At 38.6% G+C, this 26,834-nt stretch overlaps 1 protein-coding gene across 6 annotated transcripts in view; it reads left to right on the forward strand.

Moving 5' to 3' along the window:
- Window positions 1-3,238: 3,238 nt before the first annotated feature.
- Window positions 3,239-26,834, forward strand: part of TNNT1 (troponin T1, slow skeletal type) — a 52,262-nt gene continuing 28,666 nt past the window's right edge. The window contains exons 1-9 of one of the 6 annotated variants that reach the window (XM_058181227.1): window positions 3,239-3,368; window positions 7,426-7,562; window positions 13,689-13,739; window positions 15,364-15,377; window positions 17,292-17,333; window positions 19,640-19,672; window positions 22,772-22,793; window positions 23,594-23,654; window positions 23,877-23,993. In XM_058181227.1, coding sequence (XP_058037210.1) covers window positions 13,711-13,739; window positions 15,364-15,377; window positions 17,292-17,333; window positions 19,640-19,672; window positions 22,772-22,793; window positions 23,594-23,654; window positions 23,877-23,993 — 318 coding nt within the window. In that variant the 5' untranslated portion in view covers window positions 3,239-3,368; window positions 7,426-7,562; window positions 13,689-13,710. Of the gene's footprint in view, window positions 3,369-7,425; window positions 7,563-13,688; window positions 13,740-15,363; window positions 15,378-17,291; window positions 17,334-19,639; window positions 19,673-22,771; window positions 22,794-23,593; window positions 23,655-23,876; window positions 23,994-26,834 lie in introns of those variants that run through there. The other 5 variants (XM_058181228.1, XM_058181231.1, XM_058181229.1 and 2 more) reach the window with 5 other exon arrangements.

The following is a 26,834-nucleotide window of genomic DNA, read 5'->3' on the forward strand; positions in this document are numbered from 1 at the left end:
TCATACACCACACACTTTGTTTCTTGTTATGTTCCATTTCTTGTAAGTTTAAGCAATATTCCCGTAAAGCTGGCAGTTTCAGTTCCTCATTTATAGTGAAGTTAAGAAGCAGACAATCAAAAGATATAAAATATAAAACTTTAAGTATGAATTCTATAGGAACAGTATAAACCAGTATAATCTCTGTAGGTACCACAATAAGGGTTAGATATATAATGAAAAATAGTTCTGGACCTCCTGCCTCACTACCAACTTTTGAAAGTATCCAATAATGAAAGGGAGTGACCTCAAGAACGTCTACTGAATGCTCCTATTTTATAAATTAACAGATTAATTGATTTCAGTGAGTGAGGAACTTTGTCCAACCTCAAAAACTGTCAACATTTCTTAGTACTTGTTGTTGTTAGTTGCGAAATCGTGTCCAACCCATCACGACCCCATGGACAACATTCCTCCAGGCCTTCCTGTCCTCTACCATCCTCTGGAGTCCATTTAAACTCATGCTTACTGCTTCAGTGACTCCATTCAGCCACCTCGTTCTCTGTCGTCCCCTTCTTCTTTTGCCCTCAATCTTTCCCAGCATTAGGCTCTTCTCCAGTGAGTCCTTCATTCTCATTAAGTGGCCAAAGTATTTCAGTTTCATCTTCAAGATCTGGCCTTCTAAAGAGCAGTCAGGGTTGATCTCCTCTAGAACTGCAGTCCAAGGGACTCGCAGGAGTCTTCTCCAGCACCAGAGTTCAAAGGCCTCAATTCTTTGGCGCTCAGCCTTTCTTATGGTCCAACCTTCACAGCCATACATTGCAACTGGGAAAACCATAGCTTTGACTATACGCACTTTGGTTGGCAGGGTGACGTCTCTGCTTTTTAGTACGCTGTCTAGATTTGCCATAGCTTTCCTCCCCAGGAGCAAGCATCTTTTAATTTCTTGGCTACAGTCCCCATCTGCGGTAATCTTGGAGCCCAGGAAAATAAAATCTTCTTCACCATCTATCTGCCAGGAATTGAAAGGGACGGATGCCATGATTTTAGTTTTCTTAATGTTGAGTTTCAAGCCAACTTTTGCACTCTCCTCCTTCACCCGCATCAAGAGACTCTTTAGTTCCTCTTCGCTTTCTGCCATTAGAGTGGTATCATCTGCATATCTGAGGTTGTTGATATTTCTTCCGGCAATCTTAATTCCAATTTTTGATTCCTCTAGCCCCGCCTTTCTCATGATGTGTTCTGCATATAAGTTAAATAGGCAGGGTGATAGTACTACAGTACTTGGTTCCAAGCCAAGATTGGAAATTGAACAAATATGCCAGGAAAAAGCCCCAAACTGTTGGAAATGTAAGCAAATACCTGGCACATATTACCACATATAGTAGACCCGTATAAATGCAAGGAAATTTTGGATACAAATTTATATGTGGTTAGAAAAAACTGACCAGACAACATATAGAGTTTAAGCTAGAATTATTTTTATTAGGCATTATATCAGATGGTTATGATAAAGGGATAATATACCTATATACTTTACAAATCTTGAGTGCAGCAAGAATTGTATATGCGCAGCAGTGGAAGAGTGAAAACACCCCTTCAGAGGAGAAGATGATAAGGAAAATATTAACCTGTGCAGAATAGAATAGAATAGAATTTTTATTTTTTTTTATTGGCCAAGTGTGATTGGACACACAAGGAATTTGTCTTGGTGCATATGCTCTCAGTGTACATAAAAGAAAAGATATGTTCATCAAGGTACAACATTTACAACACAATTGATGATCAATATATCAATATAAATCATAAGGATTGCCAGCAACAAGTTATAGTCATACAGTCATAAGTGGAAAGAGATTGGTGATGGGAACGATGAAACGATTAATAGTAGTGCAGATTCAGTAAATAGTCTGACAGTGTTGAGGGAATTATTTGTTTAGCAGAGTGATGGCATGCTAAAGTTAGAATGCAAAAGAAGTTAGAATGCAAAAGAATCAGGTTAGGTGGACATGGAAAGAGATACTATGTATGTATTAGAATGTAAGTATTAGAATGATAGATAAGTTGACATTCTAGAATATGATGGTCAGAAATAACTGTGCAACACTAGCATTGTTTAAAATAATATATATCTTATTTTGTTTTTACCTTTATTTCATGGCAAGTGGATGGAGCGGACAAAGATGGTGAAATGGTTTTAATCAAGAAAAGAATTTATCCAGTTTGTTTCCACTTGGAAACTGTGGTAATAGGCTTGCAACAGAAAAAAAAAACCTTTGAGTTTAGGTTTGGATTATTATTTATTTACTATTATTGGATTATTATTATACTGGATTAGATTATTTTGCGGTGATAGGAATGCAAGTCCTTACTAAATATGCAAAGCAAAAAATTGAGGTCATTACTTTTCTTACAACCATAATTGAGCCAAAAATTTGTTGGTAAGTGAGTTTTGCCCCATTTTATGACTTTTCTTGCCATGTTTGTTAAGTGAATCACTGCAGTTGTCAAGTTAGAAACATGATTGTTAAGTGAATCTGGTTTCCCCTTTGAGTTTGCTTGTCAGAAGGTTGCAAAAGGGGATCATATTACTCAGGACACTGTAACTGTCATACATGTGAGTCAATTGTCAAGCATCCAAATTTAAATCATGTAGCCAATGCAGCTGTCATAAGTGTAAAAAATAGTCATAAGTCACTTTTTTCAGTACCTTTGTAACGTTTGAACGGTCATTGAGCGAGCTATTGTAATCTGTATTTTTTATTTAACTGCACTGAAAAAAGTTGAAAGTCATTGTTTTTTTATTTCTTTTACCCTATATACTTTCCACTTTCTTCACCTTCTATTATTTTATTACCTTTGGTTTTCTTTGTGTTTTGTAATAAACTTCAATAAAACATGAAAAGAAAAGAAAAAGTAGAACTATTAAAACTAAGTAAAACTATTCTACCCAGAACTCATTCTTGTTTCTTGCTTAAGCCGTGGATAGAAAAACTTGATAGATATATCCATGTTTAAAAGTAGTAGAATTTCAGATGTCGGAGCATTTGAAAACGGTTTCCAATGGGTGCAGGAGAAGGCAACTAGACTCCTCCCGGCCTGCTTCCAAGGAGAACAATCTCAGTTTTCAGGAGCTTCTTTTGTTCCTTTATGATCCTGCACATTCTGTCCCAGGAATGCAGGATCAACCCCATACCCGTTGTCATTTTCCTCTCAACAAATCACAGCAATCCCACACAAGGGGTGTGGGGCCAAGTGGGGAGGAAGAGAGAGAGAGGTATCTGGTTACCTCATTATAAGGGCTCCCAACTTGCCCTGCTACCCCTGCTCCTGCAGAAGCCAGTGCTTGCTCAGAGAGCCAGCAAGATCTTTGACCTTTCTGCTTCCAGGTGAGGATAGAAGGGAGACTAGCATGTGGGGACCTAGCATTGCCCATGGGTGCCTTTGTGGGGTGACATTTGGTCTGCATGCTTGGGGTGCAGGAATACGTGGAAGGAACAGATGCTGGGATGCTTTGGGCAATGTAACTTTGGACTTGAAAAAAAAACCAATGTGAGTCTTTATATAAGCTCAAGACATTGCCTTAGGCTACCTTGGTCCCCTCCCTCCCTTCCTTCCTTCCTTCCTTCCTTCCTTCCTTCCTTCCTTCCTTCCTTCCTCTCTAACTGATTTAAGCAACAGCCCATTCCAGCTTGATTCCTTATCCAACAAGTAGCTACCTGGCTGCTCTGCAGGAGGAACAGCCCTCTAACTGAATTTGATTTTAGTGTTCAGTTATGTCTCTTCTACTCATTAACTTGGATTTTCTCCTATTACTAAACCAAAGGTGTAGAATGTTTACAGTGCAGGATCTATGAAATAAAATAACCAGGCACAGACATTCACTGTTATTTTTTACCCAATCAAAATCTCTACTCTGCCTTTCTAATGTGTACTTATAATGTAAAATGATTAACAACAGTTACAGGAAATGCAAATTTAATTAAAAAGAGAGTGAAACATGGATGGGTTACTTGGCTTAAAAGTAGAATCTAACAATATAGAGAACAAAACATAGAAAACAACTGAATTAGCAGAGCTTCATGGAAAGCACCTACAACCTACCATAAAATCAAAGAGGAAAATGTTAATATCCTCTTATTAAATTATTAAAATGAGGTGAAAAAATCCAGGGCAGCAAGAGAAAATGCTTGGCACGTGGTGCATATTTCTAAGGGGTATTTTCCATTACATGTTTCCAAGGAATGTGCCATTGAAAAGGTATTTTCATCATTAACTCACTCAAATGTGAAGGCAAGAAATAAGACTGAGAACTAGGAGAAATTTCCTGGCAGAACAACTAATTGGTGGAATGCTTGCCTCCAGAAGTTGCAGGTGCTCCAAACACTGGAGATTTTTAAGAAGAGATTAGATAACCATTTGTCTGAAATGGCACAGGGTTTCCTGCCTGAGCAGGGGGTTGGGCTAGAAGACTTCCAAGGTCCCTTCTGACTCTGTTATTCTATAAAGTAGGCAAAGAAAGACTGTACATCTAGACTAGAGTAAGACTTTGAAAAAATACAATAGGTGAAGAGATGACCTTTTAGAAGGGATTATGTGCTATCAAGTTGTTGTCAATTCTTAAACACCAGATAAAATTTCTCCATGATTTAGAACAGGAATGTCCAACCTTGGCAATTTTCAGACTTGGGGACTTCAACTCCCAGAATTCCTTAGCCAGCATGATTAGATACCCCCAATTTAGAAGAGGAGCTCCCTCAAATCTATGATGCCAAGCTTGGAATGTGGCAAGCATAGAGCCAAGGTGGTGCAGTGGTTAGAGTGCAGTACTGCAAGCTACTTCAGCTGATTGCTAGCTGCAGTTCAGCAGTTCAAATGTCACCAGCTCAAGGTTAACTCAGCCTTCCATCCTTCCAAGGTGGGTAAAATGAGGACCCAGATTGTTGGGGGCAATATGCTCTGTAAACCACTTAGAGAGGGCTGTAAAGCACTGTGAAGCGGTATATAAGTCTAAGTGCTATTGCTATTGCTATATTAGGGGCACACTCCCAACATGGCTGGCATGAGATCTGGACAATCCTAAAACACCTTTATCAGAAGTCAACCAATAAAGGTGTTCCCCTCCAGCTTTTTAGGTGTGCAACCTTTAAAGCTGGGAAAGAAAGAGCTATGCAGATTTCAGGAATGGATTTTCCATACTCATCTGGGACCAGTCTGAGAAATTTCCCAATCTCATTTCATGGAGCTCATTGAGACTGAGTTTCTATCAATAATTTGACATTTTATTTATTTATTTATTTAATCGCATTTTTATACCGCCCTATCTCCCAAGGGACTCAGGGCGGTTTACAGCCTAATAAAAACATACATATAAATACAAAATAAAACACCAATTAAAAAACTTATTAAATAAGGCCGAATATTAAAAATTACAATAAAATAATAAACCCCGTTAAAACCAAATTTAAAATTTGAAATTCTAGTCCAGTCCTGCGCAAATAAATAGATGTGTCTTAAGCTCGCGGCGAAAGGTTTGAAGGTCAGGAAGTTGGCGAAGTCCTGGGGAAAGTTTGCTCCAGAGGGTGGGAGCCCCCACAGAAAAGGCCCTTCCCCTGGGTGTCGCCAGCCGGCACTGCCTGGCTGACGGCACCCTGAGGAGTCCCTCCCTGTGAGAGCGCACGGGTCGGTGGGAGGCAATTGGTGGCAGCAGACAGTCCCGTAAGTAACCCGGCCCTATGCTGTAGAGCGCTTTGAAGATAGTTACCAAAACCTTGAAGCGCACCCGGAAGGCCACAGGTAGCCAGTGCAGTCTGTGCAGGACATGCTTCTTTCAGGTTCCAAGCTCCCAAGCTCCCTTCAGTGCCCATTTTTCTCCGTCTCCCTCTTACTGTTTTCCCAGCCTCCCCAAAGTATCTCACCATTCCATCATCTGGGTAAATGGCCAACTTCCACGGGGATGCAACCAACTATCATTTGTTCTCCCCAAAAATTCCCCTGTGTCTTCTTGAGATCCAAATGCCCTATCCAAAATACAGATTAAACTTGAGGGTGATGCTTCAGTTTCCCCTCTTTCCTTTTCTTCCTTCTTTCCTTCCCTTCTACTAAATGTAAGTAATAATACAAGTAGAGTAGTGATTGTGCTACCTCCCAGAGCATTATGACTGGACATCCTGGAGCACATGGTTGTCCAGCTGCAGAGCTGGGCTTTAAATAAACAGGGATTTAGAAGTTAAAACCAGTGCTTGGTTCATAGCGAGAAACAAATGAAGAGCCAGTAAAAAACAGAAAAATCCTATAATCCTATATCTGCAGTTCTTGAGTTTACTAACTGCAGATATAGATATACCCTTCAAAGATTCTACCTCTTGTATAATGTATCACAGAAATCCCCAGATTCCTTCCGACTGAGCCTGGGGTCAAATTTATAGTGTCTACATTTGCTGCAGGTGCTTTTCCATTCAATGACCATCCAGGTCAGTTAAAATGTCTAATGTAGTTCACAGCTGAACCTCCTTCTCAAATTCCAGCCAAAATCCTAAGATTCCTATCTCCCCCACAAAGCTGGTTAGGAATTACGTTCCAAACTGAATTTCTTTGACTCTTGATCTTCTTTCATTGCTGCCCTGAGGACAATCAAACTGAATAATAAAATATTAAACTCATGCGGAATATGTGCAGAGAAATATCCATGCACAGAAATTAAATGCTCTTTTCAGCACCGCTGGTTTTTTTTTCAAAGTCCAGGATTATTGAAATTCATAAACACATTTTGAGCAATTGTAGCATAATTTCAGAGAATTGTGCTTCATATATATCTTCTTTCTCTGTACATTTCCTCCCCAGATAGATAGAGAATTGGACAGGAGATAGAGATAGAAATAGAGATAGAGAGGGAGGGAAGGAGGGGGAGGAAGAGGAAGAGGAAGAGAAAGAGAGAGAGAGGGAGGGAGGGAGGGAGATTTCCCTAAAAGAAGAACAAAAACAATATTGGGTATGAAGTCAAAAATCATATAAACAATTGGAGATTGAATGTATACAAGTTCACACAAGACATAAAAAGTTAATTGTGGGTTGTTGTTTTTTATTGTTTCAATGATGACTCTATTCTAGCCTACATTTCCCTATTGTTTGAACCTAGTCATGAAGTTTGAGAGACTAGGTCACTGTCCATGGGAACTTAAGAGTCACTGTTTTTTTCTCGTAAGAATTGAAGCATTCCCTAGAGCCACTTTGGTGCGATAGGTCATACAGAAATGTGAGAAATAAATAAATAAACACATCCCTCAATTTTCATATGTGAAATGCACATATTGATCAAAAGTTTCTGTCTACCTAAAGGCCAATAAGGGTCATTCCCATCTCAGAATGTATAGAAACCCATCTCAGATTGAAGTTTTTTTTCCTCCATACCATCCATGGTTGATTGAATTTTGGCTTTATTAACAGAATAATGTTGGAATAGACCTGGAATGTCTTCAAGTCGAACCACCTATTCAGGCATGAAACCCTTTACCATTTCAGGCAAATGTTCTCCAAACTCTTCTTAAAAACTTCCAGTGTTGGAGCACTCACAATTTCTGAAGGCAAGTCATTCCACTGATTAGTTTTAACTGTCAGAATATATAACCTTAGTTCTAGATTGATTCTCTCCTTGATTACTTAATTTCCATCTATTGCTTCTTGCTCTGCCTTTAGGTGCTTTGGAGGATAGGTTCACCTCCTCTTCTTTGTGGCAGCCCCTTAGATATTGAATTAGCCCAATTGCTTAATTTCTCATCACACAATAAACCATAACCCAAGCATACTGACAGGGTTTGACTGTAGACCAAGACAAAAGGTAAACAATCAGATATCATTCCTGACCAATCTTCTGCCAAGGTTAGCCACAGAATTGTAGGACCTAAAAGTTGCTATATTTTATGTTTGTGACTCAACCCCAAAAAATCCTCCCCATTGCAAAAAGGGAAGCAGCCGGCCTTTCTCAGCATTAATATGATGGCATTGTCAAGATAATAGCTGGATTCTCATATATCACTAAGCTGTGATTGATTGATTTGCAGGCAGTATATTTGTGCAGTATATTAAGGCAGATATTGTATGGCTTGGCCCAGGGTTGGGTTGCCACCGGTTCGCCCTAATAGCAACCCACCACTGGGCCGAGCTAGCACAGAAGCATTGCACACACATGCATGCAAGCATGCACGTGCCCACAAATGAACCGGTAGTGACAGGATTTGAAACCCACTACTGGCTTAGCCTTCTGGGAAAACCTTCCTTTTAACGTTTCAACAATTCATGATTTTAAAAGCAGAAAGTAAATCTGAATGTGATGTATGAAATACTTTGCTGAAAATATGCAGCAAAATGAATTCATGGATTGAAAGTTTAGCACATTCTAGAATTAAGAAAGTGATGAAGACACCATCATAGGAAAACAGCGGGGGGGGGGGAGGAATCAATGAGCCATGTTTCTTCTGTAGTTAAGTGAAAGGGAGAAAGACCTCTAGATCAGGGTTCTCCAACCTTGGCAACTTGGCAGCTTTGCTGGCTGAGGAATTCTGGGAGTTGAAGTCCATAAGTCTTAAATTTGCCAAGGTTGGAGATCTCTGCTCTAGATCATGGTTTTCATACTTTTTCATACTGAAGAACCTGTTGGTTTAAAAAAAGAGAGAGGTGAAGCTGTAGTAGAAGATTGGCTGTGTTTGAATTAATTCATTGTTGTTCTTTAGTCTTTCCTTGAACCCCGTTAAGTTCTTATACAACTCTACTCCAGTTAAGGATCCAAACCTGTACTTTTACGGGAAAAGATGCGCATTGAATTCAGTGGGACTTAATTCTCAGTAACCAAATTCAGCATTGCAGTGTGCCTGAATTAGGTTTAAAAGTTGAGTTGGATGCTTTTTATTCCCTCAACTGTGCAGACACTGTCAAAGTAGAATAAAATTCTCGTAGTCTTTTGCTACCTTTGTCTGAAAGGAAGTCAGCAGGAAAAAGAATTACTTATGTTTATATATTATGACAATCCAACATACAAGACATTTGCCTCAGTTCCATTGCCAGACAGGTAGATAATAATTTAGAGTTACCCCCCTTAAGTTCAGGAAGAAAATGTATTTAACACTGCATCGGAGAAATCATGTCATTGGTTTTTCGAGGATCTCTTTAAGCCCTTACAACTCTATGCTTCTATTACTATTTTAAGAAAAGCCTCCATTACATAGTTCAACTCACTTGGCAAGTTATTGAATCCCATCTTTGGGGTCAACTGAACAGTAGCAAGAGACAATGGTTCTGCCTTGGCAAGTGATACAAATGCCAGCATGGTCAAAGTTATTTAAAGATCTAGCACAGAGGAAGCAGATTCAAACTGGAAACTGAGAAACAATAGCACTTCCAAAGTATGTCTGACCTTTTACAACAGCTGCTTCTAATGAGAGCATAAAATGCCCTTCCCCCTTTGGCTGTGTCAAATAAAGTCCACAAATATGTGTGAGGAATGTGAAGAAAGTTGGCCCTAACTGCTCTTTCATACATGTCCAAAATCTGTAGGGCCCTTCCTCGAGGCACTGAGTGAACCTTGCTCAATAGTAGGGCAGATCAAAATTTGAAGGATGAAGGGACACAGAAGTCTGAGTCATGGTGAATGCAGATCATCACTAAGCTGACAAAAGACAAGGATAACTTGTTATATTTCCTGTGGTCAATCCTATTTGGGACAACTCGTGTAAGGTTTCAATCCCTGTTCAGTTATAATGCTCTTGGGTTCAACCCTCATCCTTTTCTTGACTTCCACAATTGGAGCTTAATATGAAACAAACTCAGGTCCTCCAAGACAAACTAAATTGGGAGGGAGGACTTGAAGAAAAGATTATTTCTATTATCTATTATTACTTATATATTATATATTATTATTAATTCTATTATTATTTCTATTATTTCTATACTCCGCTGCCTTCGACTTGACCTGAGTTTAACTCATAGAATCATCTGTTACAATGTCCTTCCTGTTGAAGACTACTTCAGCTTCAATCACAACAATACAGGAGCACACAATAGATTTAAGCTTAATGTAAACTGCTCCAATCTTGATTGCAGAAAATATGACTCCAGTAACAGAGTTGTTAATGCCTGGAATGCACTACCAGACTCTGTTGTCTCTTCCCAAAATTCCCAAAGCTTTAACCAAAGACTACTATTGACCTCACCCCATTCCTAAGAGGTCTATAAGGGGCGTGCATAAAGCACCAACGTGCCTACCATTTCTGTCCTAATGTTCCCTTTGATTATATCCAATTTCTCATAGTTATTACATACTTATGCTTATATATATGCTTATATATTGTATAGCTATTTCATGCTTATGCTTATATATACTGTTGTGACAAATAAATAAAATAAATAAATAAATAAATAAATAAATATTCTCACCCCAGTTCAATCCTAAATGGACCCTCTTTAAGGAGACCTGGGACACTACAGAAAAGTAACCAACTAGCAGTCAATTTTTAAATTATATCATTTTTCAAAAGAAAACTAATTGAAACTAGTTTAATTTCATTTATATATCACTGACTGGAAAAGGAACAACTTAATATATAAATGTTTTTCCCTGAGGTTTAAATGTCCTTTAGTAGATCTTCCAATATTTCCTTCTATTTTCTTACTCCACATTGTATTTTGTCCAGACAACTTCTGTCCTTTTTAGATGAGGAAATTATATATTGGCTAAATGCTTTCTATGATTTTCATTTTTAGCTAATAATTGTTGACTGTAATTAGGGGCATCTGAGGGGGAGGGTCAAAAAAAAAGAAAGATGCAGCAGCTACCAGTATCCATCTGAAGTCGTGTCACATTTTTATTGTGTTGATCTTTTGCTCTGGTCACAAGATAGCCCTTATTAGAACACTAAAATGCTAAATGCATCCTACTATATCCAGCCATTTTTATACACAGTAGAGATTTCTTGTAGATGAACCTGCTACTGAGCCCAAAGATTATGACCCAGAGTTTAATAAGTTGTTCATCATTTGCCTAAGCTATTAAGCTAAATGAGGGTCAGCTATTTGTGGTTTGATGCTAGATTTCGAAAATCAGGCTGGAGTGGTTAGCTTATGATGGGAACCCAGACAATTAAGTCACTAAACTGTACCCCAGTAAACCACACAATGTGTTGGGCGAACATTGCCAAAGCACTCCGATAAGTCAATGGTTCATACCTTTCCTGGACAATCGTAACAAATTTAAGTCCTCCTAGTAAAATGTATGTATTCTAAATCTTTTTTCTATTTTAATTTTTTATATTGCTACAAGTTTTAATATTGTTTAGAAGCTGCTAACTCTAGTACAATAAATACAGTGTCTATTCTCTGGGTAGAGTTGTTACATATTATATTGCTATATTATAGAGATATATTTTTACTTGAAAGTTTGTTACAGAAGCATAGATATCTAAAATTGTTAATTTCATCCCAGACTGGGATAGATTTTCAATATATTCACACTTGGGATACATTTTATATTACAGTACATACTTTGTTCCAATATTAGCTACATTTGTTTGCAATAATTATTTGGTGAAAAGTTTCTTTATGTATGTTTTCTTTCTGGTGCTTTGCCACTCCATTTTAGGATTTCTCACAAGTTATATCAAATCTCTCCTCTTCCTCTTTTGGCTCACAGCCCTGAAAACACAAATTCTCCATAGTTTCTGCTATTGATATACTGTATACAAGTGATATTCTTTGCAAGAATGATTTGGAGGCATCATTGCATACTCTAGACTTTGCAAAGCCAAGCAACTCTCTGTCATTATAACAACACATTTAAAAATGCAGGTGTGTTGCACTTCGGTGATGTTCAAATCACTTTTTCTAAAAGATTTTCCAAGTGTCCACAGGCCTAGGATATAGAATAGAATGAATAGAATAGAATTTTTATTGGCCAAGTGTGATTGGACACACAAGGAATTTGTCTTGGTGCATATGCTCTCAGTGTACATAAAAGAAAAGATACCTTCATCAAGGTACAACACTTAATGATGATCATAGGGTACAAATTTAACACTTAATGATACAACACTTAATGATAATCACAGGCTACAAATAAGCAATCAGGAAACAATCAATATCAATATAAATCATAAGGATTATCAGCAACAAAATTAGTCATACAGTCATAAGTGGAAGAAGATGGGTGATGGGAACGATGAGAAGATTAGTAGTGCAGATTTAGTAAATAGTTTGACAATGTTGAGGGAATTATATAAACTCTTCGCTTGCATTTCCTTGGCATGAAGACCAACTAGAATGGAAATTTTGCCTCCTTAAAAAGATCAGTTAGTTGTTGGAAGATGACCAAGAAAATTAAACCAGATTGACAAGCCCTTTAAGCTTGCACAAGGGCAATGTACAATTCTTCTAAGTAGTAGTAACTTTGAACATTTGCACTAAATAGCCATCAGACTCTAGTTAGTAGGAGGAAGTCAGGTTTAAAACTCCACTCGGTCACATAGCTTGCTGCTAGGTTTGAGCAATTCCTACTTTTCTGTCTAATCCAGGGGCCTCCGACCTTGGCAACTTTAAGCCTGGAGGACTGGGAGTTGAAGTCCGCCCGGCTTAAAGTTGCCAAGGTCGGAGACCCCTGGTCTAATCTACCTCAAACAATTGCTGGGAAGATAAAAGAGGAAAGCAAAAAGAGTGAACAGTTAAATAGTACCTCAGTTATCCAAATAAATTGCTGGAAATAAAAATTTTCTCCGATAATGACAACTTTGCTAAGAAGTTGCTTGAAATGTATGCAATCCTTAATGCAACAAAGAGGAGGCTGTTAAGTACAATATTAATATAATTCTCATTCAATTTAAATAAAATATGCCATTTTTGTTCTAGGCCCTTCCTCATTTTGAAGTTTAGCCTCCAACCTGCGACTGTATTCAAATGCTCAATGCAGTCTCAGGTCCAAAAATGGTTGTGAGCCATTGCTGTAAAGAAAGGGCAAGATATGAAAATGAAAATAGGGGTAACCCAGTTCAGCCAATGGAAGCCTCGTGTGAGCAAATAACCCCATTCAGTAAAAAGAAAGGTGGAGTTACATTCTCAGATTCTCTCCTACGAGGATCCAATTATATTCTAATATCCAACCAAAACCTGGTTTCCCACAGATATGCTCTTCCCATAAATCTGATGGCTAGGTTGCTTCACTGGAAAGGACTTGTGTTCCATTCTGGACTCTGCAATGGGAAACATTAAAAATAGATTGAGATGGAAACTATTATCTTCCCTAACCTTGTTCCTATATACCCAGCCTGCTGTCTTTGATCACAGTCCTTCTTTGTCTCTTTACTGGCTCTTGACTACAATCCATACCATAAAAGGTCAAAGGATTCCACATGGATTTAGAATGAGCCCAGAGCACCAGGCACTGGCCTGGGGGTGGGGGGGCGGTTAAGCATGCCATTATTAACTATTTCATTATTGCTGTCATTAAGACGGTTTTGAACTAAGACAATGTGCTGAAAATGATCATAATAACAATGCTAAAAATAAAGATGACTGTGATTACTATAATTATGGCAATGAAACTGGTTTATTAATAGCCTTTTCATAGACAGAGATAGTATCTGAGATTTAATTCCACAATCTTTCCTACCTGCAAAGAAACAAAAAAAAAACACCACTCTTTTTATGGCTTATCTATTTCTTTCTTCTAGATAAAACCTAATAACTTCCACCATGTCTGATGAAGAAGTTGAATATGAGGAGTAAGTAGATCAACATCCAATCCCAAATGTATAATTAAATATGTACAAAGTTTGGAGCATTTTCAAGTATTCCCATATAAATTCTCCTTCTGTGGTTATTAATGACACTCTCTGATGGGATTATTATTGGATTTGGGGATTTTTAGAAGAATTGGGGCAATTGCTTAGTTTACATAATATTTGCCTTCAGAGTCAATAATTAGATTCATATTTTAAAGTGTGCTGACTTGAAATTGCAGCTTTAAACTTTGAAATATGGCATTAGTTATTATTTCAGGTTGATGAATTGCAAATAGATTGTTGACTTGTCCAAAAAGATGTGAAGCAGATATAAAAGCTGAAAAGCCTATTTAATGAAATGGCCTGAAATCAGCTTTATAATTTATTCATTTTTTCAGCACCTATACCCAGCAATAGTTTTTACAGAATTAGACAAAATTACATTTTGTTTAAGAAAATTAATTATAAGTAAATTAAACAAATTACTTATCTCCCAGAACAAGGAAAATGTAGGAAAACAACAACAATTGTTCCCATTTTATTTACCTCCCTTCCAAAACATCCACCTTTATTTCCGTTGGATTCTTATGTTATATTGGGGACCGTTGACAGACACTATGTATAGAAGAGAAATATATAGAGCAAGCAGGACTACAGGTAGTTCTCGACTTATGACTGCAATTGGGGGCAAAAGCAGAGCTATTGTTAAGTGAGTTCTGCCCAAATTTACAATTTTTGCCATAGTTGTTAAGCAAATCATTTTTTTTTAGTTAACCATCTGATTATTAAATTAATCCAGATTCCCCCATTGACTTTGTTTGATGAAAATTGTCTGGGAAGGTTGAAAAGGCCAATCATGAAATCCTGGGACACAGCAACTGTTATAAATATGTGCTGGTTGCCAAATGTCTGAATTTGGTCATGTGATGGTGGAGATGCTGCAATGGTTGTAAAATGTGAGGACCAATCATAAGTAATTTTTTTCAATCCCATTGTAACTTTGAATGGTATATAAATGTATGCTTGTAAGTTTAGTACTACCTGTATTGTACTGCTTATTGGTCTGCTGCAGACAAGGCCTTACAAGAGATGAATGTGTTGCAAAGAGACACATATCTGAGCTTTCTCATGCCTCCAACCAACCAAGAAGACTTCTCTGAAAGGACTCTTAAAACTCAGCTCTTTACAAAATTGCATTAATAATATAATTGAGAGGAACTCATTATAGTAGTTTCGTATCTATTTCTGTGGATAAGCCCTGATGGCACTGTGGTCAAAGTGCAGCATTGCTGGCAAACTGTGCCCACAATCTGGAGTTCAATCCTGATAGGGTTCAAGATTGACTCAGCCTTCCATCTTTCCAAGGTCAGTGAAATGAGGACCCAGATTGTTGGGGCAACATGCAAATAATGCTTCTACATTATAAATCATCCAGAGAGGCAACCACAATGGGGCACATATAAGCCTAAATGCTATTGTTGAGCTAATGCTATTTCAACATACTTTCATTATCTACTGTCAATATGCCTACAGTTTTATAAACAAAGGATTTATTCATATTTACTCTCAATTTCTCTCATTCTCTTTGTCTCTTTCTCTGCCAACTGTGATTCCTACTTCCCAGGGAGCAGCAGGAAGGTAAGGGATTTCTAATCCACCCATTATTACTCCCTCAATTCTAAGAGTAGTTTCTCAGTTTCTTTCTAATTTTAAAACATAGTTGTAACAATAATCTGTTTTTCTTAAAGACATAGCAAGTATCAGAAAGCTGTCATTGTTATTAATTCAGAGTAATGAAACCTGAAGACCAATGTCCCAGTTTGCTCAACTCCTCTCATCATAAAATCCAGCTTTGATATCTCTTTATTTACTGTCTGTATGGAATTTTTGTCTGTTGCTATATAACAATGTCAACTTCTTTGAGAGAAAGGTTTTCCAATGCATCAAAACATTTTCTAGATCTATTGCATTAAAAATTAATGGGGAGCTGTGAATTTGGAAAAGGCTTCAAGGCCACCCTTTAGACTTTGACAGATCACATGCATAACCAGGCTGATGCCAAAAGGTGGAAATGGGTGTTGTGATATCTCAATACAAGCTTTGCTCTTTTGTGTCTGCATCACAGTATCAGATTAAAGTACGAGTAGATAAAGGAGCAAAGCTTGCATCATGATGGATGTTTCACTTGTTCCCCCTTGGACCAATGTGATCATATGTGATACTGGTTACAGGTAGTCCTGCAAGTTACAAGTAGTCCTTAACTTACAACTACAACAGGAATCAGAATTTCTGTTGTTATGCAAGGCAGTTATTATGTGAGTTGTATCCAATTTTATATCTTATGGAGATTCTCAGACATCTAGGTCATGGTTCTCCCAAAGGTGCTTTTTCAAAAGGCAGTGGGACTTTCTTTGTTTTTCCCTGAAGACATTTCGCTCCTCATCCAGAAGCTTATTCATTTCTTTTGCCGTTTGAAACAAGTATCTTTGGGCCAATTTTACAACCTTTTTTGCCGTATTTTTACATAAGTGAATCACTGCAATTATTAATTGAATCATGCGGTTTTCGGCAAATCCGGTTTCCCTCATTGACTTTGCTTGTTGGAAGCTGATTGGGAAGGTTGCAAATGGGGATGTATCACCCTGGGATACTGAAACCATTGTAAATTCATAGCAATAGCACTTAGACTTATATACCGCTTCACGGTGCTATACAGTTCTCTCTAAGCGGTTTGCAGATTCAACGTATTGCCCCCAACATTTACCGACCTTGGAAGGATGGAAGGCTGAGTCAATCTTGAGTCGATGATGATTGAACTCCTGGCATTGGGCAGAGTTAGCCTGCAATACTGCATTCTAACCACTGCATCACAGTGCATATATGCCCAGGCATCCAATTTTAAATTTTAACCGTGGGGATGTTGCAACAGTTGTAAGTATGAAGACTGGCTGTCTTCCTACTTAGTTACAAGTCACTTTTTTCAGCACTGTTGTAACTTTGAACAGTCGCTAAACAAATGGTTGTAAGTCAAAGACTATCTTTATTATGCCCCCATGTTAAAAGATGGGCTATCATTGTATATATTAACCATAGCTATTTCCATCATCTTTTCTAACTTGCAATTATTAAGCAACCTCTAAATCAGGGGTGTCAAACTAGATTTCATTGAGGGCCGCATGTGTTTGACCTTGGGGGGGCCGGGATGGGCATGACCAGTTTGATATTACTCATGTTGGGGGCGCCTATGGTGGCATGAGCACTCAGCCAGCGAAAACGGCTCCCGAGTTCCCTTTTCAGCTGCAACGGCCTCCTGCAACCTTCTGCCTATGAAAATGGAGCTCAGGAGCCCTTCTGATTTCACTGGCAGAGGCACTGTGGGTTGGTCCTTCACTATTTCCAGGGCGGCCCTGTGGGCCAGATCTAAGCGGCCCCCAAGTTTGACACCTCTGCTCTAAATACTCCATATTTGTTGATCACCAAATCTCTTCCTCATCTGCTAATTTAAGAACATCTCCACATCTGTCTCACTCTCTTTCTCTTTGTTTCATCAAGAAGAGGAACATGCTGCTGGAGAAGAAGTAGAAGAAGAAGAAGGTGAGACAATGATCAGGTGCACAGTTGTGATTAAGGTGTGCTTACCATGGAGTAAATGTTAGTGGAGATTCTCAATCGTCCAGGACATGGTTGTCCCATTCATGCATTTGCAACTTATTGTCATTCCCACCTGCAATCCTATGAATTTGCCTCTATCTCATTCTGAGTAAGACAGGTTGCCCCAGTGTTCAAGTAACATTCTGATAAAGTCCAAGGGCAGCACCAAGGTGGAGAACCTCTCTCAGGCTTTATCACACATTATTTGGAGAGAATCCAGTGACTGGACACAGATACTCTGGGGAATGATAAGGATCAATAATGGGAGTGGCAAATCCTAAACTGATCTACCCACCACCCCCGCCAATTCTCTTCCTTCCTGAAGGGAGTGGGACATAGTAAATAAGATTTGGAAGATAGGGCTCCATTCCAATGGGACTGAAGGGGAATGTTTGGGATTACAACAGGCTGCCAAGTTTTTCAGATCAAGGAAGGTTGCTCTGTAGTATAGCTAGATCCATTAAAAATATTTAAATCCAATATTGTTTTTATGATCTGTATCCCCTCACTTATGTGCTTGAAGCTGTTTGATTTACCCTTGAAATAGTTCCCTTTTTTTCTTTTTTCTTTTCTTTTCTTTTCTTTTCTCTTTCTTTCTTTTTGCTTTTTGCTTTTTTCTTTTGATTTAACTGATTCTAACATCTGATAATTTTGCAACATGTCTTTCTTCAGCTTTTGGTATCCAGAAAAAACATCTTGAGTGCACTCTTTGGGTCCTTTTGAGTAATTTTGGATCATTTTGAATAACACACATTTTCAATCAGTGCAGAGCCAAGAGTTATTTCTACAAATGTTTGTTGTATTTCTTAAGAAATGGGACCTCTTTTAATGTTTGGGAGTCAAGGAGTCCAAAAAAGCACTAAGCAACGTAGGAAGAATAGCAGTCAAATAATAACATCTCAGAGGGCAAATTGATGCTGTTAATGCTTTAAATCTGACCAGGGAGAAGCTATAGTACTGAATCAAACTTTTTATTCTCTTCTTTGAAGGAGGACAATTTGCCCTTAGGGACACTACTGCACAACCAGCGACTACACTTTCTGTATGATATTTGATTGGCTGGCAATAACTCTAAGATGGCTTCCAGTCAAAACTGCCACCAAGGCAGGAACATCAAAGGAACCATGAGTTCAATTTGGGTAAATTTTCAGGCAACATTTCACATACATGCACGCTACCTTTCTCAGGAATGCGCTTTCCTCAAAAGTCTTCGCTGGGCCAGTTGGTGTGATTTTCTGCTTATGTGATTGTGAGTCAAGCATATGTGAAACTTTATGGAACTGCGCCCTGGGAATGTTGGGGTAGCCTGCGGGGAAAAAATCAGTTACAGAAGTCAATGTGTTTGCTACTGCTATTTTCCTTTTATAATGTGGAATTAGGACAATCGTGCTTTTTTAATTTTCTGGAAGGCTTTTTTAAGAACACGGCCCCGTATTGCATTTGCCAAGTGGATTATGTGCTATCAAGCGAAACCCAAAGATCCTTTATCATATCCTGGTCCCGCTTAGGGATGTGGGAAGATTTTTTGAAAAAGCAGTCAAGTTTGAAAACAGACAATTCGAAATCTGCAAAGAGACAACAAGCTTGATTTCTTAAACCAAGAATTGCCAACTTTTAAGATGTGCAGACTTCAATTCCCAGAATTCTGGGAGTTGACTTCCACACGTCTTAAAGTTAACAAAATTTGGAAACCCTACCTTAAATATACCAGAACTTTCTGACTCCTATAAGCACTTCCTTGATTCTCTCCCCCCCCCACACACACACACATACAACTTTTTTTCCCCTTAGAAAAAATGGTCCCAGCATTTTAATCTGAGGCCTTTGAAGTGTAATAGAACAAAAGGGTTAGTTATGGTAGGGAAAAAGATATCCTTGATTGCTCCCCATACAATCTTTATCCATGATACAGTGGATGGCCTTTCTTTCCTTTGGCTAATGAGTCATCCTTTTATTCTCCATCTCTAAATGAAATCTTTTCCAATCTGGTGTCCTTTAAATGTATCAGACTCTTGCATTCATCATCTTCAGATTTTTCTGGCTCTCGATTCAATGGGAAGCTTGTATCTGATCCATTTGGTGTGCACCAGTTTGGGGAAAGTGATCTACAGATGGATTGATCTAACTACCTTTTCCTTTTTCTCCTGGATTTGGTCTCTACCACCCCCTTCTCTGTTCTTGCTTCTTCCTCCCCACTGCCCAATATTTGTTTTCCAACCTCTCGTCTCTGCGATTTATGTTGTTTGCAGTAGCCGAAGAACCTGACCAGGTTCCTGAGCCAGGTACATTTATCCTTCACTACATTTCTCCCTCTTGGGAGGGTGGGTGGGATGAGAAAAATCTCTTGGGGAGGCCAAGATACAATCCTTTCCTTCTTTGGATCTGAATCATGGTCTTAGATAGCGAACAGGCTGGATAGAAGGTGCCAGCTGTCAGGCTGTCCTTGGCTGGTCCACATTTAGGGTGAAGTTTCCTAGAAATTCGATGTCATAGGAGTACTGTAGTTACAAACCTTTATTGTAATGCTGCAACTGAAACCACTTAAAACATTGATTGCTTTTTGGCAGCTGACACCCAAGGCTTCCTTGCTCTTGGGTTTAAAACTGACTCCTTTTTTACTCCTGACTTTTCTAGAGCTTAACAGAAATCCTACTTTATACTTCCCACGCTTTAGACTGGGTGCCTGTTGGTGGGTGATATTTGCAACATTCTTATCCTGGGAAACTTATGGTCCTAATGTACCTTATAGTCCCATGTATAAGCCCCTTTGCAGATAGGCTGACCTTTGAATTTTTAATACTGTGAAAAACATACAACACAGAGATAAAATGTACAGCCCTGAAAATGCTTGTATATTTTAATTTTCACAGTCGGCTTACCTGTGGATTAGCCATTTTTCTTGGTATTTTGTTTAAAAAAATGAACTTATCTATAGAGAGGCTTATACATGAGAATATGCAAGATATATGGGTACTTTTAAAATGTATTACCATATATACTCATGGTAAGCCCATCTACAGACAAATCAAACCCAGTTCTGGGGGGTGCATTTTGGCACCTAAAATTCTCGATTTATTCATAAGTACAGTATCTCCCAGAATAGCCAAGAGACAAGCAATAGTGATCCAGTCTCTATAAGCAAGTGCAGAAATAATCTTTAGTGCTCCCCTGATAAGCACCTCCCTGCAAAAATCTTGCACATCAGGGAGAATACTAGTTTAATTCTATCTAAGGGGTCATTGCTTGAAATAAGATCTAACAAAATGCTATTTCATTTACCATCGCTAGCAGCTTCTAGGGAGAGTTCCCCATATAGATAGTAAGCACTGGAGACAGAGTGGAGGATGGGACTTGTAGAAATGGACATAGGGATAAATGAATTTATAGTGGTAAAAGAAAGTTATAAGGTGTTGAATGAATTTGAAATGCTATTCCTCTCCGCCATCTTGTTTCTTCATGTGCCCACTATAAAGCCATTGGCTTCTTGGTCTTGTTTGCCAGAAATTCTCTCACTGCTCTTACTCCATCTCCTCCAATGTACAGTAGTTCTCGACTTACAACTACAACAAGCCCAAAATTTCTATTGCTAAGCAAGACCATTGTTAAATGACATTTGCCCCATTTTACCACTATTCTTGCCTCAGTTCTTAAGTAAATCATTGCAGTTGTTAATAACACTATTTTTAAGTGAACCTGATTTTGCTTGTCAGAAGTTCACGAAAGGTTATTGCATGACCTTGAGATACTGCGACTGTCATAAATATATTCCAGTTGCCACATGTCTGAATTTTGACCATGTGACTATGGGGATGCGACAGCTGTGTGGTCAAGAATAGTCACAAGTCACTTTTTCAGTGCTGTTGTAACTTTTAATGGTCACTAAATGAATGGTTGTAAGTCAAGGACTACCTGTATTTCCTCCTCCCCACCCATCCACATCCCCAAAAGAAAAGGATTTCTGCAGGTTTCTAAAAGAACAGGCCTAGCTGATATATTTTGTAAAGATATATCTGTGGGCCTCTGATGTTGTCTGTGTGCTATGTATGTTCTGGATACATGCATGTAGTGTGTAGCACTGTGTTCTTACCATGTATCTATATATCTAAGAACACGCATACCCCTCTCATGTCTATAAGGGAAGCAACATATCGAAGCCCACATGATGGTTGTAGATATTTTCCAGTACCTATAGACATGGCTGTGAGCAAACCAATGTCAGATCATGAAAACTGTATTTTGTTTGGTATCTATCTTCATGGAGTGATTTCTGGGGTTTGGTTTAGATTTAGAGCTCATCTCTAGGCTCAATTTTCAAACCAGAGTTGTCAAATCACTTTTTGGGGGCAGAGGAGGGAGCTATTGACTAAGAGAGGCAATCTAAGGATTGTTGATATCACACAGTGACAACGAAAGGTTGGCAAGATCTCTGAAGGTTAAATAGCCATTTAAAGGGCAGAACAATTCCACTTTAAGTAAGCAACCCTACAGAAGGCCAATTTTGATGGCAATTTTAGTCTCTCCAGTTGCTTCAAGCTATCATTTCTAGCAACCCTCACCATTGTGCTGGCTTACCAGGGGTCTAGGACAACTCATTGCAACCAATTCTCCATGGCCAATTGGCCACCAGACAACTCATTATGGCCAACTCACTGCAGGATAACTCACCATGGGACAATCCAATGCTGCTTTAATTCAGTTACTTTTATTATTGGTAACCACGTTTTCGTCAAAACTATTGTAACTCTTGTATTTCTGAATTTACTTTATTTTATTATTAGCGGCCATGGTTTCATTGACATGAAGATAACTTTTGTGTTTGTTGAATTGCTCTCATGGCGATTTGTCCCGTAGCATGCTGCCCATGGCAAGTTGACTTCAGTGAATTGGTTGTGGTGAGTTAACGGTAGCAAATTGTCTCATTCTGGCTTACTGGTGTTGCTGGAAATTGCAAGTCTGCAACAATTGAAAGATGATAGGTTGTCCACCCCAGTGCTGATCAAAATATTGGGTGCCAAGATTAAATGAATAGCCCAGCAGATGATGACAATAATGTGAGGACTGCCTTGTAACATCATTTATCCAGCCCAAGTATAAAACACATCTCAGCAGTCACCAAAACACCTCTCCAGTTCAGTCACTCCAATGCAAACAGTCACTTTATTGAAATATAGGTCTCGCTAGGAAAGTTCAACATTGTCAGCCAGTTTTTATTCCTGCCCTAATTAGCCTCTTTTTATGAATGTGTAGAAATGTATGCCATCCCCTGTTAGGATGATGCATAATTCAATTTCCTGCATCACCTCTAACAAGTCCTTCGCAGTTCAAAGCTTTCTTCTTTCTCTGCATCTAATAATCGTCTTTCTATCTTCTATTTCTCACAGAAGAAGAACGCCCTAGACCGAGGTAAGAAGAAGGGGTTATACCCCAGTAGTGTTGCAATCATTTTTTCAGCTCCTGTGTCTTTCTACAATGAAATCCCATTTTTCCTCCGCGATGCGATCTTACAATCAAAAGATGTGATTACAAGTAGTCCTTGACTTACAACCATTTGTAACAATGGTGATCACATGACTCTGGGACAGGTGCAACTGTCATAAACACATGCCAGTTGCCAAGCACCTGAATTTTTGATCACATGACCATGGGGATACTGCAATGGTCATAAATGTGAAAATGGTTGTTATTTTTTTAATTTGCATTTATATCCTGCCCTTCTCCGAAGACTCAGGGCGGCTTACACTTTGTTAAGCAATAGTCTTCATCCATTTGTATAATATATACAAAGTCAACTTATTGCCCCCAACAATCTGGGTCCTCATTTTACCTACCTTATAAAGGATGGAAGGCTGAGTCAACCTTGGGCCTGGTGGGACTTGAACCTGAAGTAATTGCAAGCAGCTGTGTTAATAACAGATTGTCTTAGTAGTTTGAGCCACCAGAGTTGGCTCAGACTGCTATAGATTACTTTTTTCTGTGCTGTTGTAACTTCAGATGGTCAAATGGTTGTAAGTTGAAGACTACTTGTAATAAGCATTGTTTTAGCCTTATATAGTTTGTAAACTTGACTTGGTTGTGTTCACCAATCAATATCATGAAAAAAATTATTTAAAGATTTTATAGTTGGGGAGGTGGGATTGGTACCCAAAATAACACTTCAATTTAACAATATTCTTCTTTCTTGGTCTGTGCTCTCCCAAACAAAGGCCAATGGTTCCACAGTTAGCTCCTCCAAAAATCCCTGAGGGAGAGAGAGTGGATTTTGATGTGAGTATTTTCTTTATCATTTATAATATTTTTTTTACATGAGTGAATGTGCTAATGGGCATTTCCCAGCCCTTCATATCTACAACTATTGCCAATTAACGTAGTTCTTTCAGATGGAGTACATTGGCAAGCACAAAAGGACAACAATGTCCTTCAGAGATATTAGAAAGAAATATTTTTCATTATTTATATCTCTTTTTTCCTTCTGATGATGATGAACAGGACATCCACCGCAAGCGTATGGAGAAAGATCTCCTGGAACTGCAAACTCTAATTGATGTACACTTTGAGCAGAGGAAAAAAGAAGAGGAAGAACTTGTGGGCCTCATGTCAAGGATTGTGAGTTCTAGTTCTGTGTGTAGCTTGATGCTAAAGGGGCAGCCATGTTATCTTTTTACATTTCTATTTGAATTAGTTCATTTTTCTGGGCTGTCCACCTCTGGATAAAATTCTGAACGGTTTGTTGGCAGTTGGCAAATATTTCAAGGAGTAAACAAAAGAAACCCAAAGGCCAATCTTCCAGACCTTCCTGTCTTGTCTAGGGACCATGGTTGGCTGGAGAATTCTGGGAGTTGAAGACAACTTATCTTAAAGTTGCCAAGGTTGGGAAACACTGCCTTAAAATCAGACAGACAGACAGACAGACAAACTGACCGACCGACTGACCGACCGACCGACCAACAGACAAACTGACCGACCGACCGACAGTCAGACAGACAGACCTACCGACAGACAGACAGACAAACTGACCGACAGAAAGACAGACAGACCGACCAAACTCTATCCGTATTATATAAACTGTGAAAAGGTTTTGCATAATACCATAAAATTCCCTTCTTGCAAATCATCCTTCTTTCCACCAAGTCTTTACTCCAATTCATACATTGCCATTTGTTCTTTAAATTCACCTGTTTTGTTATAAATATGAGATCATTCTACCCAAGCAGGACTTTCTCAGTCTTCCCATTTCTTTTGATCTGTTTGCTGTTCTTTCATGTATTTGGTTTGCAATCTGAATCTCATTCATTGTCTCTATATGACCAAACCATATTAATACAGTTCTTTCGTGCTAATTTTTTTCTCTATACTATTATGGACTGAATATTTTTCTGTCCAGTCCACATTAATTCAGCACCTATTAATTCTTGGCTCTACTTCTTGTTCTACTTCACATATTTGTACTCTATGACTATCATTAAGTGTTGTACCTTATGATTCTTGACGAATGTATCTTGTCTTTTTATGTACAGTGAGAGCATATGTACCAAAGACAAATTCCTTGTGTGTCCAGTCACACTTGGCCAATAAAGAATTCTATTCTATTCTATTCTATTCTATTCTATTCTATTCTATTCTATTCTATTCTATTCTATTCTATTCTATTCTATTGAACTCCATGCCAGCTTTCTTTTATAGTTCTGATATACTCACCTTGCATTTCCATGAAACATGGAAGAAGCATCTTATTATTTGAGAAATATGCACAGATCAAACAGACCATGTATCGTCCATTTTTCTTGACAAATATTTGTACATCTGTCAATTTCTCTACCCATAAGTTTCTTCAATAAAGGTTCAACCCTATCTATTTGCTCTAGCTTTTTACCGTTTATGTAAAACTTGCAACTGTTTACTGTAATTTCCTTGTCAAACACAATTACCTTGCGCTTTCATACATGAATGTCCACACCTACGCTCCTTTTTGCATTGCATAATCTATTTATTATTCACAGCAAATCATTTGATCCCAGGCCATATCCCATTGGGAAAACAGAATAACAGAATAACAGAATTGTAAGGGACCTTTGAGGTCTTCAAGTCCAACCCCCTGCTTAGGCGGGAAGCCTTACACAACTTCAGACAAATGGTTATCCAATATCTTCTTAAAAACTTCCAGTGTTGGAGCATTCACAACTTCTGGAGGCAAGTTATTCCACTGATTTAATTGTTCTGTCAGGAAATTTCTCCTTAGTTCTAAGTTGCTTCTCTCCTTGATTAGTTTCCACCCATTGCTTCTTGTTCTACCCTCAGGTGCTTTGGAGAATAGCTTGACTCCCTCTTCTTTGTGGCAGCCCCTGAGAGATTGGAACACTGCTATCATGTCTTCCCTAGTCCTTTTAATCAAACTAGACATACCCAGTTCCTGCAATCATTCTTCATAACTTTTAGCCTCCAGTCCCCTAACCATCTTTGTTGCTCTTCTCTGCACTCTTTCTAGAGTCTCAACATCTTTTTTACATCGTGGCGACCAAACTGAATGCAATATTCCAAGTGTGGCCTTACCAAGGCATTATAAAGTGGCACTAACACTTCACGTGATCTTGATTTTATCCCTCTGTTTATACAGCCCAGAACTGTGTTGGCTTTTTTAGCAGCTGCTGCACACTGCTGGCTCATATCTAAATGGTTGTCCACTTGGACTCCAAGATCCCTCTCACAGTTACTACTATTGAGCAAGGTACCACATATACGGTACCTGTGCATTTTATTTATGTGTGTGTGTGTGTGTGTGTGTGTGTGTGTGTGTGCGCGCGCATATACATACATACACACACACACACACACACATATACACACAAATATTATATATATTATAACATATTATAAGTTAATCAACTTAGGTTCCCCAACTGACTTTTCTTGTTGCAAGGGGGCTGGAGAGGTGGCAATATCTTTTAAATATTGTTTTTATTGAAATGTATTGTTTTTATTTTATCTGCCTGTTCACCGCCCTGAGTCCTCCGGGAGAAGGGCGGTATACAAATTAAATTATTATTATTATTATTATTAAAACATAATCATGTGACTCAGTGGTGAAATCCAGCCGGATTTATCAGGCTCGCGTGAACTGGTAGGGCCAGAGGTGGGAGGTTCCGTCCACCCGCCTGGACAACATCACCTCTCTCTGTGCAGAAAAGGCACGAGCAAACATAGCACATGTGAGTGCTCACATTTCCAATCCAGTAGCGACAATAAGTGCATTTTATCCCTGATGTGACTACAAGATGCTGCAAACTTCAGAAATGGGAGCAATGCAGTGCTGGGTGCTTGAATTGTGATCACACAATCACAGGGATAATACGATGGTCATAACTGCGAGGATGGGTCATAAGTCACTTTTTCTAAGGCCATTGTAACTTTGTAGTCCATACAGTCTGACCCTACCATGGTCTGCAAAAC

The sequence above is a fragment of the Ahaetulla prasina genome, chromosome 4, assembly GCF_028640845.1.
Source record: "Ahaetulla prasina isolate Xishuangbanna chromosome 4, ASM2864084v1, whole genome shotgun sequence".
Classification (NCBI taxonomy): domain Eukaryota; kingdom Metazoa; phylum Chordata; class Lepidosauria; order Squamata; family Colubridae; genus Ahaetulla; species Ahaetulla prasina.